Below are 19,236 nucleotides of genomic sequence, written 5' to 3' on the forward strand. Positions count from 1 at the left end.
AATCAACCTCATGGATCTCCTCTGCAACCCATCCAGTGGCATTAAGTGGCAACTATGGAAATTTCACAGTAACTTCATTGCAGTGTTAATGTAAGCCTTACTTGTGACTAATGAATAATAAAAAAAGATTGTCAGAGAATACAGCAGGATATAGATAGACTGGAAAATTGAGTGGAGAAACGGCAGACGGAACTTAATCTGGACAAATGCAAATGAAGCATTTTGCTACATCCAATTCAGGTGTCAGCTATAAACAGCAGAACCATCAGGAGCATAGACGCACAAAGAGATCTGGGAGTACAGGTCCACAGATCCTTAAAAGTGGCAGCACAGGCGGAAAAGGTGGTGAAGAAAGCATATAGTATGCTTGCCTTTATCGGATGGGGCATCGAGTATAGAAGTTGGCAAATTATGCTATAGTTGTACAAAACGTTCGTTAGGCCACATTTGGAATTCTGTGCCCAATTCTGGTCACCATACTATCAGAAGGATGTGTAGGCTTTGGAGAGAGTGCAGAAAAAGTTTACCAAGATGTTGCCTGGTATAAAAAGTATTAGCTATGAGGAGAGATTGAATAAACTGGAATTGTTCTCCCTGGAAAGATGGAGGCTGAGAAGCGACGTGATAGAAATTGAGGGGGGATCTTACAGAGACATATAAGATAATGAAGGGGATGGATAGGGTAGAGGTAGAGAGATTCTTCCCGCTCAGAAAGGACAGTAGGACTAGAGGGCACAGCCTCAAGATAAGGAGGGGGGGGGGGCAGTTTAGAACGGAGTTGAGGAGGAACTTCTTCACTCAAAGGGTGGTGAATCTCTGGAATTCTCTGCCCGTTGATATGGTGGAGGCTACCTCGCTAAATATATTTAAGTCACGGGTAGATAGGTTTTTGGTAAGGGAATTAAGAGTTATGGGGAGAAAGCGGGAAAGTGGAACTGAGCCACTTCAGATCAGCCATGATCTTATTGAATGGCGGGGCAGGCTCGAAGGGCTAGATGGCCTACTTCTGCTCCTACTTCTTATGTTCTTATGATATAATTATGAGGGGTATGGACAGGCCGAGTAGTGGGAAACTTTGTCCCAGGGCAGAAATGACAATTACAAGGGGGCACAAGTTCAAGATTGTTTGGGGAGGGCGGGGGGGGCCGCGAGCAAGGAGAAGGAGGAGAGAGATTCAGTGGAGGTGTGCGGGGGAAGTTTTTTTTTACACAAAGGATGGTGGGGGCCTGGAATGCATTGCCAAGTGAGGTGGTTGAGGCAGTTACGTTAGCCACATTTAAGATTTATCTTGATAGGCATAGGAACAAATGGGAAATAGAGCGATACCGATAGGTAAATGTGATTGGTGCAGACTTGGAGGGATGAAGGGCCTGTTCCTGTGCGTACTGTTCTTTGTTCTTTTTTCTCAGTTTAAAAATATGTGATTGCCCATTTTAGTAATAGGAGAAATTTTTCTCAATGAAGGTTGTGAATCTTTGGAACACACTTCCTCAAAAAGCAGTGGGAGCAGGGTCTTTGAATATTCTTAAGGCAGAGCTAGATAGAATCTTCATTAACAAGGGGGTGAAAGATTATGCCCTCCCACTGGTGTTCCAGTTATCAGCAGCAAATGCAGGAGAGAATCAGGCTGTGATTGGAGCAGCAATTCCCTGCAGAAATCCTCAAACTCACTGAGCTATCTGACCAGCATTTTAAAAAATTGCTCTTGGGCCGCATAGGGGCTATAGGTTGGACAAGACTGACCCAAACTAAACCAGGTGACATACCTGTTGTTCTCGCTTTTGCTTTCTTAGCTGAATCCCTTCTTCCTCTCTCCTCCTACGCATCTCTTCAGGATTTAATGCTTTGTTCTTGTAACGATTCATTCTATAGTTTTCTTTTGCTGGACTAGCCGTGGTTTCTATGGGAAAAAAGTTAATGTTTAAACAATGAAATCCATCACAAAGCAACACTGACATGACAAACATTAAGTTAAAATGCCACTGTTGTGCTCCCAATTCTCCAGTGGCAAATTCACACTATTATTTGCTGGAAAAATAATTAGAACACATCATAGTGAACAGAGACAATTAAAAAAAATTGCAGTTCCATACTCAAGTGCCGTGCAGGAACAATACCAAACCTAATTTGGCACTGAGCCACATAAGGAGACATTAGGCCGGGTGACCAAAAATTTGGTCAAGGAGGTAACCTTTAAGGAGCATCTGCAAAGGAGAACACTGTCCTAGCAAACCATTGCTCCATCTCCAAACTCATTTTCTTTAACCCCAAGGTCCTTGAACACATTGCCTCCCAATCCAAGCCTATATATTTCCATAAGTGTTAGATCCCCAATCAAAGTTTCTTCTTCTACTACTGGGATTATCTCTGAAGTTGCATTGCCAATGGGTTTTACCATAGCAACAGGAAAGGCAAAAGGAATTAAGCACTCTTTTTTGAAAGAGTTTACTGCAAACATACTGTAGGAAAAGGATGGACTGACTGTGTACAACACTTTAGCTAACAATTTATAAATGGAATACAGTTAATAAAACAAATTAGTTGACAAAATAAGTTTTATAACTTAAATTAATGATCCAAACTTCACTATAATGTTTCTGGGAGGAGAGGTGCAAAGAGGAAATAGATTTACACAAGAGAACAAATGAAATACTATTTTTTAGCAGTCAAGAAAATGAAGAGTTGATCTGATGGAGATCTTCAATAAAGCATGTTAAATGTTGAGTGATATCAGTCTCAAACACAATAGAACCAATGCGGGAAAGGTTCAACAAATCCAAACAAGAATTAACATGAAGTTAGAATAAAAAAATCCTTGGACAGCAGAGATTTTAAAATTCTGACTGAAATGGTGTTAATATGTTTAAAATCCTTTTAACGATAGAAGGAGGAAAACGTGTGTGAAAATAGATAAAGTATCCAATGTATTAAAAATTACCAATGCATATGGACTCTTTACACCATGTCATAATTTCCATCAGTAAATGTTGCAAGCAAGAACTTAATATTCAATGATAAATTACTTTTGATTCATATCTTCAAAATTCATTCAAAGATCAATATATAACTGTCGTTCAACAACTGTTCCAACCACTGTTATGTAATTGCTAGCTTGAAGTCACTTTGAATAAGTTCCGGCTTAATATCTTGTTAAAATTGACATGAGAGATTCAGAAATTTTGTCCCACAGCATAATATGACTCAATACAGATCATCATAGATCATAAGAACTGGCTCATGCATGCTCCGCTGTGTCAGTATCATGGCTGATCTGATTTGTCACATATATTAGTATACAGTGAAAAGTATTGCTAATGACAAAGCATACCAAACAGAGAAGGAAAGGGGAGAGTGCATAATGTAGTGTTACAGTCATAGCTAAAATCATAGAGGCTTACAACATGGAAACAAGCCCTTCGACCCAACTTGTCCACGCTGTCCTTTGTTTAAAAAAAACCACAAAGCTAGTCCCATTTGTCCGCATTTGGCCCATATTCCTCTACACCCATCTTACCCAGGTAACTGTCAAAATGCTTTGTAAAAAACAAAATTGTACTCGTCTCCACTATTACCTCTGGCAGCTTGCTCTAGACACTCGCTGAAAAAATTGCCCTTCTGGATAGCGAGGGGGATTGAATATAAAAGTAGGGAGGTCTTGCTGCAGCTGTATAGGGCATTGGTGAGGGGAGATCTCATTGAGACGTATAAGATGATGAATGGGATGGATAGGATAGAGGTGGAGAGACTCTTCCCGCTCAAAAAAGACAGTAGGACTAGGGGGCACAGCCTCAAGATAAAGGGGAGGCGGTTTAGAACGGAGTTGAGGAGGAACTTCTTCACTCAAAGGGTGGTGAATCTCTGGAATTCTCTGCCCGTTGAAGTGGTGGAGGCTGCCTCGCTAAATATTTTTAAGAAGCGGGTTGATGGGTTCTTGATAAGAGAGGGGATTAAGGGTTATGGGGAGAGGGCGGGAAAGTGGAACTGAGCCACAACAGATCAGCCATGATCTTATTGAATGGCGGGGCAGGCTCGAAGGGCTAGATGGCCTACTCCTGCTCCTATTTCTTATGTTCTTATGTACCTCTCCCCTCTCATCTTAAACCTATGCCATCTAGTTTTAGACTCCCTACCTTTGGGAAAAGATGTTGACTATCTAGCTGATCTATGCCCCTCATTATTTTATTGACTTCTATAAGATCACCCCTAAGCTTTCAACTCTCCGGGGAAAAAAAGTCCCAGTCTATCCAGCCTCTCCTTATAATTCAAGCCATCAAGTGCTGGTAGCATCCTAGTAAATCTTCTCCGTACTCTTTCTAGTTTAATAATATCCTTTCTGTAATAGAATACTGTGTGTTGTTGTGGTTGTCCTACTGTGGCTTTACTAATGTCTTGTACAATTGCAACAAGACATCCCAACTCCTACATTCAATGCCCTGACCAATGAAACCAAGCATGCCGATTGCCTTCATCACTCTGTCCACCTGTGATTCCACTTTCAAGGAGCTATGAACCTGTATCCCTAGATCTCTTTGTTCTATAACTCTCCTCAGCACCATGCCATTAACTGAGTAAGTCCTGTCCTGGTTCACTCTACCAAAATGTACCATCATCTCACATTTATCTAAATTAAGCTCCATCTGTCAGTCATTAGCCCACTAGCCCAATTGATCAAGATCCCATTGCAATCCTAGATAACCTTCTTCGCTGTCCACTATGTCACCATTCTTGGTGTCATCTACAAACTTACTAATCATGCCTCTAAATTCTCATCCAAATCATTAATATAAATGACAAATAACAGAGAACCCAGCACTGATCCCTGAGGCACACTGCTGGTCACAGGCCTTCAGTTTGAAAAACAACCCCCTACAACCATCCTCTGTCTTCTGTCGTCAAGGCAATTTTGTATCCAATTGGCTAGCTCACCCTGGGTCCCATGAGATTTAACCTTATGCAACAACCTACCATGCTCGGGTATGGGGAAAGAACAGTTTAATACAAGGTAGGTCCATTCAAAGTTTGATTGAAGCAGGGAAGAAGCCATTCTTGAATCAGCTGGTACGTGACCTCAGATTTTTGTATCTTTTTCCCGATGGAAAAAGGTGAAAGAGAGTATGCCTGGGTGGGGTCCTTGATAATGCTGGCTGCTTTTCTGAGACAACAGGAAATATAGACAGTACCAATGGGTGAGAAGCTGGTTTGAGTGATGGACTGGGCTTCGTTCACAACACTTTGTAGTTTCTTGCGGTCTTGGACAGAGCAGGAGCCATACCAAGCTGTGATCCAACCAGAAAGAATGCTTTCTATGGTGCATCTGTAGATTCACTGATGAACATACCCTCGATGCTGTTGTGCCCCGTTCTCTCCCAGCTGTATTTAGTTCTATCATTACTAACAGCACGCCGGTTATCCTGGGTATGCCCTGGGCATGAGCTCTTTAAGAAATCAGCGTCAACAGGCTTGTATCAGTAGAATGTCCCATTTCTCTAAGAGAGTCATAATGGGCATGCTGAATTTCCTTAGCCTCCTCAGAAAGTAGCGGTGTTGGTTAGTTTTCTGAATATAGCATTGACATGGAGGGACCAGGATAGGTTATTGGTGATCTGGACACCTAGAAACTTGAAGCTCTCAACCATTTCAACTTCATCCCCGTTGATGTAGACAGGGGTATGTCCTCCACTACGCTTCCTGAAGTCAATCACTACCTCCTTCATTTTGCTGACATTGAGGGAGAGATTGTCATTGAACCAGTTCATCAGATTCTCTACCTCTTTCCTGTATTCCATCTTGTTATTGTTTGAGATCTGACCCACTACAGCGGTGTCATCAGCAAACTTGACTGTCGAGTTGGAGGGGAATTTGGCCACACAATCATAGGTGCATGAGTATAGAAAAGGGCTGAAGACACAGGTGTTGAGACATAGATATAGAAGACAGGAGCAGGAAGAGGCCATTTAGCCCTTCAAGCCTGCTCCACCATTCATTATGATCATGGCTGACCATCCAACTCAATAATCCTGCTTTTTCCCCATAACCTTTGATCCCATTCAGCCCAAGTGCTTTATCCAGCCGCCTCTTGGATACATTCAATGTTTTGGCATCAACTACTTCCTGTGGTAATGAATTCCAAAGGCTCACCACTCTTTGGGTGAAGAAATGTCCCTTCTCACCTCTGTCCAAATGGTCAAGCCAAATCTTCAGACTGTGATCCCTGGTTGTGGACTCCCCCACCATTGGGAATATTCTCACTGCATCTACCCTGTGGGAATCATTGGGAATATTCTCACTGCATCTACCCTGTCTGGTGCTGTTAGAATTTTATAAGTCTCTATGAGATCCCCCCTCATTCTTCTGATCTCTAGCAAAAACAATCCTAGCCTAGTCATTCTCTCCTCATACATAAGTTCCACCGTGCCTGGAATCAGCCTGGTAAACCTTCACTGCATTCTCTCAAGAGCATGAACATCCTTCCTTTGAAAAGGGGACCAAAACTGCACACACTACTCTACTGTGGAGCCTCACCAAGGCCTTGTATAATTCCAACAAAACATTCGTGTTCCTGTTCCCAAAAGCTCTTGCAATGAAGGCCAACATGCCATTTGCCTTTTTTTGCACCTGCATGCTTACCTTCAGCAACTGGTGCACAAGGACACCCAGTCCTGCTGCATACTCCTCTCTCTCAATTTACAGCCACCTCAGGTAGTAATCTGCCTTCTTATTTTTGTTTCCAAAGTGAATAACCTCACACTTATCCAAATTATACTGCATCTGCCATTGATGAGCCCACTCACTCAACCTGTCCAGATCATTCTGAAGGATCTCAGCATCCTCATCACAGTTCACCCTCCCACCCACTTGGTATCATCTGCAAATTTTGAGACGTTACATTTTGTTCTCTCATTCAAATTATTAATATATATTGTGAACAGCTGGGGTCCCAGCACCAATCCTTGTGGCACCTCACTAGTTACTGCCTGCCACTTTGAAAGCACCCATTAATTCCAACTCGTTTCCTCTCTGCCAACCGGTTTTCTATTGGTCTCAATACACTTCCCCCAATCCCGTGTACTTTAATCTTGTACGATAATCTCTTGTGAGGGACTTCATCAAATGCTTTCGAAAGTCAAATTATACCACATTGACTGGTCCCCCCTTGTCAGCTCTACTGGTTACATCTTCAAAGAATTCCAACAGATTTGTCAAGCACGATTTTCCCTTCATAAATCCATCCTGACTCTGTCTGATCCTGCTACTGCTTTCTAAATGCTCTGCTATAAAGTCCTTGACAATGGATTCGAGAATTTTCCCCACTACCGATGTTAAGACTACTGGTCTATAATTCCCTGTTTTCTCTCTGCCTCCCTTTTTGCATATTGGAGTGACATTCACTGCCCTCCCATCTGCAGGGGCTGTTCCAGAGTCTACTGAATCCTGGAAGATGATCACCAATGCATCCACTATTTCTAGAGCCACTTCCTTAAGCACTCTGGGATGTAGATTATCAGGCCCTGGGGATGTATCCACCTTAATTCCATCAATTTTCCTAGCACCATTTCTCTGCTAATATTGATCTCCCTCAGTTCTTCCCTCTCACTAAATCTTGCACTGTCCAACATTTCTGGCATCTGATTTGTGTCCTCTTTTCTGAAGACAGAACGAAAGTATGTATTCAGTTGCTCGGCCGTTTCTTTGTCCCCTATTATGTATTCCCCTATTTCTGTCTGTAGGGGACCTACAACTGTTTTCACCAACCTCTTTCTCTTCAAGAATCCATAGGGCCCTGTTTTACCATTTTGATTTTAAGAGCTGCACGGACTTCAAACTGGGAGTGTTTCAGATCCAACTTTTGGATCCGTTCATTCTCAGGCACCACAATACACACTGTGCCTTAAGAAATATCAGTGATTCCAAATTGAAAAAATTGAAAGGCAAATTATTACCTGAAGGAAAGAGTTAATGCATTTTGTACCTAGAATATGTCTCAATATAACCCTTCCTCATGGCTGATCTCCTTTAGCTTATACTGTTCCTGGCATTAATAAAAATTATTTGTTCATGTCTTATATGCTTTAACTCTCATTTTTATAAAGACAGATAGTTAAATGTGACTGTTACTTTGTAGACTTTGTGAATCTTACCTGTTTGTGTTAGTTGGACATCATTATATAGATGGTGGATTACGATACAGGCTTTGGACAACTGTAGATAGCAGATCGCGATCACACAAGTAACTTCAAAGACAGGGATGCCGGTACTGCTGTTGAAGGGTTTTGAATCGTGACCGGATTAGGCCTGTGTCATGACTGCAGCTGCCAGCTGGACAGTAATCTCTGGTCAACTCTGAAGCCAAATCGTGACCAGGGAAGGAAGACCGGGAGATCTGGTTGGAATTGGAACTTTGGATCGTGATTACTGCTGGAGCTCATGATGTATAAATGCCCTGTGTTTGTGCTCTATGAGAAGTCTGGTAGTCCCTGTTTGGAACCAGTTCTCCCAAAGCTCTGGAATAAAACCACTGTATTTTGACTCATTATCAGTCTCAGAGGTATTATTTTACCTACAACATCACCTAAATGGAAAGCAAATTCAAAATGCACCCAGGCAGAGGGATCTGGCTGTCTATGTTCATGAATCGCAGAAACTCTGTATGCAGGAGTAGCACGTAATAAAAAAGTCAAATGGGATATTGGTCTTTTTTTATAATAAAAGAGAAGTGCTGCAATTTATAGCGTGTTGCTGAGCCCACATCTGGAGTATTGTGGCCAGTTCTGGTCTCCTTATTTGAGGAAGGATATGGTGGTATTGGAGGCAGCTCAGAGGTTCACCAGATTGATTCCGGGGATGATGTATGAGGAGAGATTAAACAGTTTGGGCTTGTACTCGCTGGAGCTTAGGAGGGTGCGAGGGGATCATCGATAAATTTTTAAAACAGGTCGATAAATTAAATGTAGACCCAATGTTTCCTCTTCTAGGGCTTCTAGAACAAGAGGTCACAGGTATAGGTTGCAAGCTGGTAGATTTAAAACTGAGATGAGGAGGAACTATTTCTCGCAGAGGGTGGTGAATTTGTGGAACTCATTGCCCCACAGCGCGGTGGAGTCTGAATCGTTGAATGGTTTCGATAGATAGATAGACATATTTCTAATGAAAAGGGGGATATGGGAGCAGGTGAAAAGGTGGATTTGAGACCACAGAGATCAGCCATGATAGAAACATAGAAAATAAGAGCAGGAGGAGGCCGTCTGGTCCTTTGAGCCTGCTCCACCATTCATTACGATCATTGCTGATCATCCAACTCAACCGTCTAATCTTGCTTTCTCCCTATAACCTCTGGTCCCATTCACGCCAAGTGCTGTATCCAGCCGCCTCTTGAGTACATTCGATGTTTTGGCATCAACTACTTCCTGTGGTAATGAATTCCACAGGCTCACCACTCTCCGATGAAGAAATGCTTCCTCACCTCCATCCTAAATGATCGGCCCCGAATCCTCAGACGGTGGCCCTTGGTTCTGGACTCCCCCACCATCGGAAACATCCTCCTTTTGCATCTACTCTGTCTAGTCCTATTAGAATTTTAAGTCTGTAAGTTCCTCCTCATTCAAAAAACAAAGAAAATTACAGCACAGGAACAGGCCCTTCGGCCCTCCACGTCTGCACCAACCACGCTGCCTAACTGAACTAAAACCCCTATCTTTCTGGGGATCATATCCCTCCATTCCCATCCTATTCATGTACTTGTTCAGATGCCCCTGAAAAGTCACTATTGTATCTGCTTTGACTACGTCCTCCTGCAGCGAGTTCCAGGCATTCACCACCCTCCGTGTAAAAAACCTTCCATTACCTCATTTGTGCATAATGCATTACCTCACATTTGTCCAGATTAAACTTCATCTGTCATCTCTCCGCCCAAGTCTCCAACTGATCTATATCCTGCTGTATCCTCTAATGGTCCTTATCATTATCTGCAAATCCACCAATCTTTGTGTCGTCCACGAACCTACTATCAAACCAGTTACATTTTCCTCCAAATACATATATATATATGACAAACAGCAAAGGTCACTGATTTCCTAGGAACGCCACTTGTCACAGCCCTCCATTCAGAAACACACCCTTCCACTGCTTCCCTCTGTCTTCTATGATCAAGCCAGCACTGTATCCACCTTGCCAGCTCACCTCTGATTTCTTCTGCATCAGTCTGCCATGAGGGACCTTGTCCAAAGGATTACTGAAGTCCATGTACACAACATCCACTGCCCTACCCTCGTGAATCATCTTCATCGCTTCCTCGAAAAACTCAATCAAGTCAGTGAGGCATGTCCTCCCCTTCACAAAACTATGTTGCCTCTTGCTAATACGTCCACTTATTTTCAAGTGGGAGTAAATCCTGTCTCAAAGAATCCTCTCCAATAATTTCCCTGCCACTGGTGTAAGGCTCACTGGCCTGTAATTACCTGGATTATTCTTGCTACCCTTTTTAAACAAAGGAACAACACTGGCTATTCTCCAATCCTTGGGACCTCTCCTGGAGCCAGTGAAGATACAAATGTTTCTCTCAAGGCCCCGGTAATTTCTTCCCTTGCTTCTTTCAGTATTCTGGTGTATATCCCATCAGGCCCTGGGGACTTGTCTACCTTAATGTTTCTCAAGAACCCCATACCTCTCCGTTCTGATCTCAACATGACTCAACTATCTACACACCCTTTCCCAGACTGATCATCCAAGTCCTTCTCTTTGGTGAACATTGACGCAAAGTACTAATTTAATACCTCACCCTCTGTTTAATACCTTTTCCTCTGGCTCCATGCAGAGAGTGGAAGAGTCAATTACTAGGGGGCACAGGTTTAAGATGCAAGGGGCAAGGTTTAAAGGAGATGTATGAGGCAAGTTTCTTTTACACAGAGGGTGGTGGTGTCTGGGACTCGTTGCCGGGAGAGATAGTGGAAGTGGATATGGTAGTGACTTTTATGTATCTTGACAAATACATGAATAGGATGGGAATAGGAAGATATGGTCCCCAGAAGAGTAGGGGGTTTTAGTTCAGTCGGGCAGCATGGTCAATGTAGGCTTGGAGGGCTGAAGGGCATGTTCCTGCGCTGTAATTTTCTGTTCTTTGACCCTTTTTAGCCCTCCTTCTTTAGGTTTCTTTCTACTTTTCTTGTATTCCACACTTGCTTTGTGTGTTCCCAGCCTCTTTGCTTTGACAAGTGCTTCCTTTTTCTCTTTGACTAGGCTCACAATATCTATTCCCAAAACTGGTCATACTTATCCTTCACCCTTACAGAAATGTGCTGGTCCTGAATCCCTATCAACTTGCACTTGAAAGCCTCCCTCATGCCAGTTGTTGATTAGCCCTCAAACATCTGCCCCCAATCTACATTCATCAGTTCCTGCCTAATATTGTTGTAATTAGCCTTTCCCCAATTTAGCACCTTAACTGGAGGACGACACTTATCTTTATCCATCAATACCTTAAAGCTTACTGAATTGTGGTCGCCGTTCCCAAACTGCTCCCCAACTGAAACGTCGGCCACCTGGCTGGGCTCATTCCCCAATACTAGGTCCAATACGGCCCCTTCCCTAGTTGGACTATCATAGAATCCCTACAGTGCAGAAGGAGGCCATTCAGCCCATTGAATCAACCACAATCCCACCCAGGCCCTATTCCTGTAAACCCCTTATATTTACCCTGCTAATCCCCTGACACTAGGGCTAATTTTGCACGACCAATCAACCTAACCCTCAGATCTTTGGACTGTGGGAGAAAACCGGAGCATCCAGAGGAAACCCATGCAGACTCGGGGAGGATGTGCAAACGCCACACAGACACTGACCCGAAGCTGGGAATTGAACCCAGGTCCCTAGCACTGTGAGGCAGCAGTACTAACCACTGTGCCATGATCGTTTACATACTGTTTCAAGAAGCTTTCTGGATGCTCCTTACAAACTCTGCCCCATCCGTGCCCCTAGCACTACGTGAGTCCCAGTCAACATAGCAAAAGTTAAAATCTCCCACCACAACAACCCTGTTACTTTTATACCTTGCCAAAATCTGTCCTCATACCTGTTCCTCCATCTCCTGCTGGCTGTTGGGCGGCCTCTCATAAGCCCCCAACACTGTGACTATACCCTTCCTCGTCCTGAGCTCTACCCATACTGCCTCGCTCTATGAGCACTCCGAGGTTCCCTGGAGCAAGTTGAGTGGAGGAGCGATTTGTGACTGGTGCAGTAAGGTAAGCGACTGAGTCTATTTTTATTTTCTCGCGGGTTTTTTCTTTTTGTGAGTAGTTTAACTTTAAAGCGGAAGTTGAGCCGCGAGGTGAGCCGGGAAGGGTTTTTGTAGTATAAGTAAGCTACTCACCTGCAGATCCCCCTCATTGTTCCCTGGAGCAAGTTGAGTGGAGGAGTGATTTGTGACTGGTGCAGTAAGGTAAGCGATTGAGTCTATTTTTATTTGTTCGCGGGTTTTTTTCTTTTTGCGAGTAGTTTAAATTTAAAGCGGAAGTGAGTCGCGGGGTGATCTGGGAAGGACACGCGAGATATAAAAGGAAGGCTGCACTATACAACAGGCAGCATCAGGAGCAGGCAGTGGAGTGAGAGGGAGCAGAGTGAAGGCTGAAAGTGCTTTGGCTCAACAGGCTTCAGCGAAAACAGGCAGAGGCAGGGTAGGTTATGTTTTTGGCTCTTCCAAAACTATAAAGGAAAGGGCAAGTAAGAGGCCAGTTTGCTGCTTTCGGTGTCGGATGTGGGAGTTCCTAGAGACGCCTAGCCTCCCGGAAGTCCATACATGTGCCAGGTGCGTGGAACTGCAGCTCCTGAGGGACCATGTTAGGGAACTGGAGCTGCGGCTCGATGACCTTAATAGATAAAAGTTATAGGCAGGTAGTCATTCCGGGGCCTCGGGGGGAAGACATTTGGGTCACAGTTAGGAAGGGTAAAAGTCAGAAGGGTGGCATACCAGAGAATATGCCAGTGGCTGTCTCCCATAATAGTAAGGGCTGGGCGACAGATGGGAGAGGGGAGTGGAGTGAGCAGTCCCCTGTGGTTGTCCCCCTCCAAAATAGGTATATCGTTTTGGATACTGTGGAAGGCGATGACCCTCCAGGGGTAAGCCACAATGTTAAGATTGCTGGCAAAGAGTCAGGCTCTGTGGCCCAGAAGGGAAAGAGGAGGATTAAGAGAGCAATAGTGATGGGGGATGCAATGGTTAGAGGCATGGACAGGCGGTTCTGTGGGCGTGAACCAGAGTCCAGGATGGTTGTCTGCCTCCCTGGTGTTGGGGTACTGGATGTCTCTGAGCGGATAGGAAGCATATTAAAAAGGGAAGGTAATCAAACAGATGTCATTGTACACATTGGTGAAAATGACGTAGGTAGAACGAGCAGGGGGATCCTACGAGAGCAATTCAGGGATTTGGGTGCTAGGCTAAAAAGTAGGGCCTCCAGGACAGCAATCTCTGGACTGATCCCAGTGCCTAGCGCTAGTGAGGCTAGGCATGATGTGGAGATGCCAGCATTGGACTGGGGTAAACACTGTAAGAAGTCTGACAAAGACTGACAAAGAGTTTAACCTGACGAAGAGTTTAACCTCGAAAGCTTGTGAGTTTACTATCAAATAAACCTGTTGGACTTAAACCTGGTATTGTCAGACTTCTTACAGTGAGGCTAGGAACAGGGAGATTGTACAACTGAACGCGTGGCTAAAGGACTGGTGCAGGAAGGAGGGTTTCAAATTCGTGGATCACTGGGAAGTCTTCAAGAGATGTTGGCACCTGTACAAGAGGGATGGTTTACGCCCAAACTGGAAGGGCACCAATGTCCTGGCTCGGAGTTTTGCTGGAGTGTTTCAGGAGGATTTAAACTAATGAGGCAGGGGGGTTGGGATCAAAACAGTAGGTCAGTAAGCACAGAGTCTGGGGACGAGCTTGGGGCCAGGACAAGGCTAGCTAAGAAGAAGAGCATTCTGGAGGAGGATGACCTAAGTGGGCCTGGAGGTCTGGAGTGCATCTACTTCAATGCGAGGAGCGTAACAAGACAAATGAACTTAGGGCCTTAATGCTTACGCGAAATTTGGATGTGGTTGCGGTGACAGAGACTTGGTTAAAAGAAGGACAGGACTGGCAGCTGAATATTCCGGGGTATAAGTGTTTTAGGCGAGACAGAGGAGGGGGGAGTAGTGATATTAGTTAGGGAGCATATTACAGCAGTGCAGAGGGTGGACAATTTAGAGGGGTCATGTACTAAGTCACTGTGGGTGGAGCTCAGAAATAGGAAAGGCGCAGTCACTATGCTTGGGGTATACTACAGGCCACCCAACAGCCCACGAGAAGTGGAGGAATGGATACGTAAGGAGATTCTAGATAAGTGCAGAAAAAATAGGGTTGTTGTAGTGGGAGACTTTAATTTCCCTGGTATAGACTGGAAAGTGCTCACGGCTGGGGGTCTGGACGGTGAGGAATTTGTAAAATGTGTACAGGAAGGTTCTTTGGAACAATATGTAGATAGTCCAACTAGAGAGGGGTCTATACTGGACCTAGTACTGGGTCAGGTCGTCAAAGTTTTAGTAGGGGAACATGTGGCAAATAGTGACCACAATTCTGTTAACTTTAGGATAGTAATGGAAAAGGATGAGTGTTGTCCTACAGGTGGGGTGTTGAATTGGGGGAAGGCTAACTATAGCCGGATTAGGCAGGAATTGGTGGCCGTTGATTGGGAGAGGCTGTTCGAGGGTAAATCCACATCTGACATGTGGGAGTCTTTTAAGGAGCAGTTGATGAGGCTGCAGGACAGGCACGTGCCTGTAAAAAGGAAGGATAGGAAAAGTAGGATTCGAGAGCCGTAGATAACCAGAGAAATTGAGGATCTGATCAAAAAGAAAAAAGAAGCTTACATTACGTCCAGGCAACTAAAAACAGACAGAGCACTAGAGGAATACACAGAAAGTAGGAAAGAACATAAACGGGGACATAAACATAGAAGGGCAAAAAGGGGTCATGAAATGTTCTTGGCAGACAGGATTAAGGAGAATCCTAAGCATTTTATTCACACATTAGGAACAAAAGAGCTGTCAGGGGGAAAAAAAAATCAGACCTCTCAGGGACAAAGGAGGTGAATTATGCTTATAGCCCAAAGAAGTAGGGGAGATTCTAAATGAATACTTTGCATCAGTACTCACAAAGGAGAGGGACGTGTTGACTGAGAGTGTCTCAGAAGAAAGATTTTCTCATCAGAGAAAATCTTTCTTCTGAGACACTCTCAGTCATTAGAGAAAATCTCCATTACAAGGAGGAAGTGTTAGGTTTTTTAGGGAACATTAAAACTGACAAATCCCCAGGGCCTGATGGCATCTGTCCTAGACTACTCAGGGAGACAAGAGATGAAATTGCTGGGCCTCTGACAGAAATCTTTATCTCTTCATTGGACACTGGTGAGGTCCCTGAGGATTGGAGGATAGCGAATGTGGTACTGTTATTTAAGAAGGGTAGCAAGGATAATCCGGGTAATTATAGGCTGGTGAGCTTGACGTCCGTGGTAGGGAAATTTTTGGAGAGGATTCTTAGAGATAGGATGTATGCACATCTAGAATGGAATAATGCCATTAGTGATAGATAGCATTTCGTACGAGAACATAAGAACATAAGAAATAGGAGCAGGAGTAGGCCATCTAGCCCTTCGACCCTGCCCCGCCATTCAATAAGATCACGGCTGATCTGAAGTGGCTCAGTTCCACTTTCCCACTTTCTCCCCATAACCCTTAATCCCCTTGCCTACTAAAAACCTATCTACCCGCATCTTAAATATATTTAGCGAGGTAGCTTCCACCACTTCAACGGGCAGAGAATTCCAGAGATTCACCACCCTTTGAGTGAAGAAGTTCCTCCTCAACTCTGTTCTAAACTGCATCCCCCCCCCCCCCTTATCTTGAGGCTGTGCCCTCTAGTCCTGCTGTCCTTTCTGAGCGGGAAGAACCTCTCCACCTCTACCCTATCCATCCCTTTCATCAACTTATACGTCTCAATAAGTCCCCCCCTCATCCTTCTAAACTCTAATGAGTACCGACCCAGTCTATTCAGCCTCTCTTCATAGCTCAACCCCCTCAACTCCAGTATCAGCCTAGTGAATCTCCTCTGCACTCCCTCCAAGGCCAACATATCCTTGCACAAGTGCGGTGACCAAAACTGCACACAGTACTCCAGAGGGAGGTCTTGCCTCACAAATTTGGTGGCGTTTTTTGAGGAGGTGACGAAAACGGTTGACGAGGGTAGAGCTGTGGATGTCATCTATCTGGATTTTAATAAAGCGTTTGACAAAGTCCCTCATGGCAGGTTGGTGCAAAAGGTTAAATCTCATGGGAGAAAAGAAGAGGTGGCTAGATGGGTAAAGAACTGGCTTGGCCACAGAAGACAAGAGGGTAGCAGTGGAAGGGTCTTTTTCCAGCTAGAGGTCTGTGACCAGTGGTGTTCCGCAGGGCTCTGTACTGGGACCTCTGCTATTTGTGATATATATAAATGATTTGGAAGAAGGTGTAACTGGTGTGATCAGTAAGCTTGCGGATGACACGAAGATGGCTGGACTTGTAGACAGCGATGAACATTGTCGGAGAATACAGCAGGTTACAGGTAGGCTGGAAAATTGGGCAGAGAAATGGCAGATGGAATTTAATCCAGATAAGGGACTTGATGGATTGAGTTGTAAGGAGAGGCTGAATGGACTGGGACTTTTTTCTCTGGAGCTTAGGGGGCTGAGGGGTGACCTTATAAAGGTGTATAAAATAATGAGGAGCATAGACAAGGTAGATAGTCAATATCTTTTCCCAAAGGTAGGGGAATCTAAAACTAGAGGGCACAGGTTTAAGGTGAGAGGGGAGAGATACAAAAGTGTCCAGAGGGGCAATTTTTTCACACAGAGGGTGCTGAGTGCCTGGGAACAAGCTGCCAGAGGTCGTAGTAGAGGCAGGTACAATTTTGTCTTTTAAAAAGCATTTAGATAGTTACATGGTATGATGGGTATAGAGGGATATGGGCCAAATGTGGGCAGTTGGGATTAGCTTAGGGGTTTTAAAAGAAAAAGGGTGGCATGGACAAATTGGACTGAAGGGCCTGTTTCCATGCTGTAAACCTGCTGCGGAAAAGTGTGAGGTGATTCACTTTGGTAAGAGTAACAGGAGTACAGAATATAGAGCTAATGGAAGGACTCTTGGTAGTGTCGACAAGCAGAGAGATCTCAGTGTACATGTTCATAGATCCCTGAAAGTTGGCACCCAGGTTGATAAGGTTGTTAAAAAGGCGTAGGGTGTGTTAGCTTTTATTGGTAGAGGGATTGAATTTCGGAGCCGTGAGATCATGTTGCAACTGTACAAAACTCTGGTGCGGCCGCACTTGGAGTATTGCGTACAGTTCTGGTCGCAGCATTATAAGAAAGAGGAGGCATTGGAAAGGGTGCAGAGGAGGTTTACCAGCATGTTGCCTGGTATGGTGGGAAGGTCTTATGAGGAAAGGCTGAGGGACTTGAGGTTATTTTTGTTAGAGAGAAGAAGGTTAAGAGGTGACCTAATAGAGGCATACAGGATGATCAGAGGGTTAGATAAGGTGGACAGTGAGAGCCTTTTTCCTCGGATGGTGATGGCTAACACAAGGGGACATAGCTTTAAATTGAGGGGTGGTAATTATAGGACAGATGTCAGAGGTAGGTTCTTTAATCAGAGGGTAGTAAGGGCGTGGAATGCCCTGCCTGCAGCAGTTGTGGACTCGCCAACTTTAAGGGCGTTCAAATGGTCAGTGGATAGGCATATGGATAACATTGGAATAGTTTAGGTTAGAGGGTCATTAGATTCGTTCCACTGGTCGACACAACATCGAGGGCCGAAGGGCCTGTACTGCGCTGTAATGTTCTAAATGCAAAGTGATGCATTTTGGTAGGACTAACGTAGGGGGGAGCTTTACGATAAATGGCAGAACCATCAAAAGTACAGACACACAGAGGGACGTAGGTGTGCAGGTCCACTGATCCTCAAAGGTGGCAGGACAGGTGGAGAAGGTGGTGAAAAAGGCATATGGCGTGCTTGCCTTTATAGGACGGGGTATAGAGTATAAAAATTGGTGTCTGATGTTACAGCTGTATAAAACGTTGGTTAGGCCACATTTGGAGTACTGCGTCCAGTTCTGGTCACCACACTACCAGAAGGAGGTGGAGGCTTTGGTGAGAGTACAGAGAAGGTTTACCAGGATGTTGCCTGGTATGGAGGGTCTTAGCTATGAGGAGAGATTGGGCAAACTGGGGTTGTTCTCCCTGGAAAGATGGGGAATGAAGGGAGACCCAATAGAGGTGTATAAAATTATGAGGGGTATGGATAGGGTGATCAGTGGGAAGCTTTTTCCCAGTCGGAGGTGACAAACATGAGAGGTCACAGGTTCAAGGTGAGGGGGGAGAGGTTTAACTCAGATATCAGAGGGACGTATTTTACACAGAGGGTGGTGGGGGCCTAGAATGCACTGCCAAGCAGGGTGGTGGAGGTGGACACGTTGGGATCGTTTAAGACTTATCTAGATAGTCACATGAGCAGACTGGGAATGGAGGGATACAAAAGAATGGTCTAGTTGGGCCAATGAGCGGCACAGTCTTGGAGGGTCGAAGGGCCTGTTTCCTGTGCTGTATCGTTCTTTGTTCTTCTGTTCTTTGAGGTGTCCTCCCAGAGTACAGCTGTGATATTCTCCTTAACCAGTAGTGCAACATTCCCACTCCTTTTACATCCCCCTCTATCCCACCTGAAACATCTGTATCTGGGAATGTTAAGCTGCCAATCCTGTCTTTCCCTTAACCAAGTCTCTGTAATAGCAACAACATCATAGTTCCAAGTACAAATCCAAGCTCTAAGTTCATCTGCCTTACCTGTGCTTTACCTGTTGCATTGAAACAAATGCACTTCAGTCCACGAGATCCCCTTTGGTCAGCAACCACACCATGTCTGCTCTTTCCCAGAGTCTTACTGACCCTACTCTATGGTTCCCCTTCAGTTAATTTTCTTTGCTTTGGTTCCCATTCCCCTGCCGAACTAGTTTCAATCCCCGTGTGATACTAGCAAACCTTCCAGCCAGAATATTTATGCCTTTCCAGTTTAGATGCAACCCGTCCTTCTTGTACAGGTCCCATCCCACCTGGAAGATTTCCCAATGGTCCAGATATCTGAATCCCTTCCTCCTACACCAGCCTATGTAGCCATGTGTTGAGCTGTACTATC

At 44.6% G+C, this 19,236-nt stretch overlaps 1 protein-coding gene across 6 annotated transcripts in view; it reads right to left on the bottom strand.

Annotated features, from left to right (window-relative positions):
* Nucleotides 1-19,236, bottom strand: part of LOC145357985 (importin subunit alpha-7) — a 153,793-nt gene that overhangs the window by 123,488 nt on the left and 11,069 nt on the right. For all 6 annotated transcript variants that reach the window (XR_013889409.1, XR_013889408.1, XM_080211637.1 and 3 more), the window contains exon 2: nucleotides 1,767-1,900. Coding sequence is in view for 4 of the 6 variants with exons in the window: in XM_080211637.1 (XP_080067763.1) it covers nucleotides 1,767-1,900 (134 nt within the window). In the remaining 2 variants the exon portion in view is untranslated. The remainder of the gene's footprint in view (nucleotides 1-1,766; nucleotides 1,901-19,236) is intronic.

The sequence above is a fragment of the Carcharhinus amblyrhynchos genome, chromosome 24 (genome assembly GCF_965287045.1).
Source record: "Carcharhinus amblyrhynchos chromosome 24, sCarAmb.v2.hapA, whole genome shotgun sequence".
NCBI lineage: Eukaryota > Metazoa > Chordata > Chondrichthyes > Carcharhiniformes > Carcharhinidae > Carcharhinus > Carcharhinus amblyrhynchos.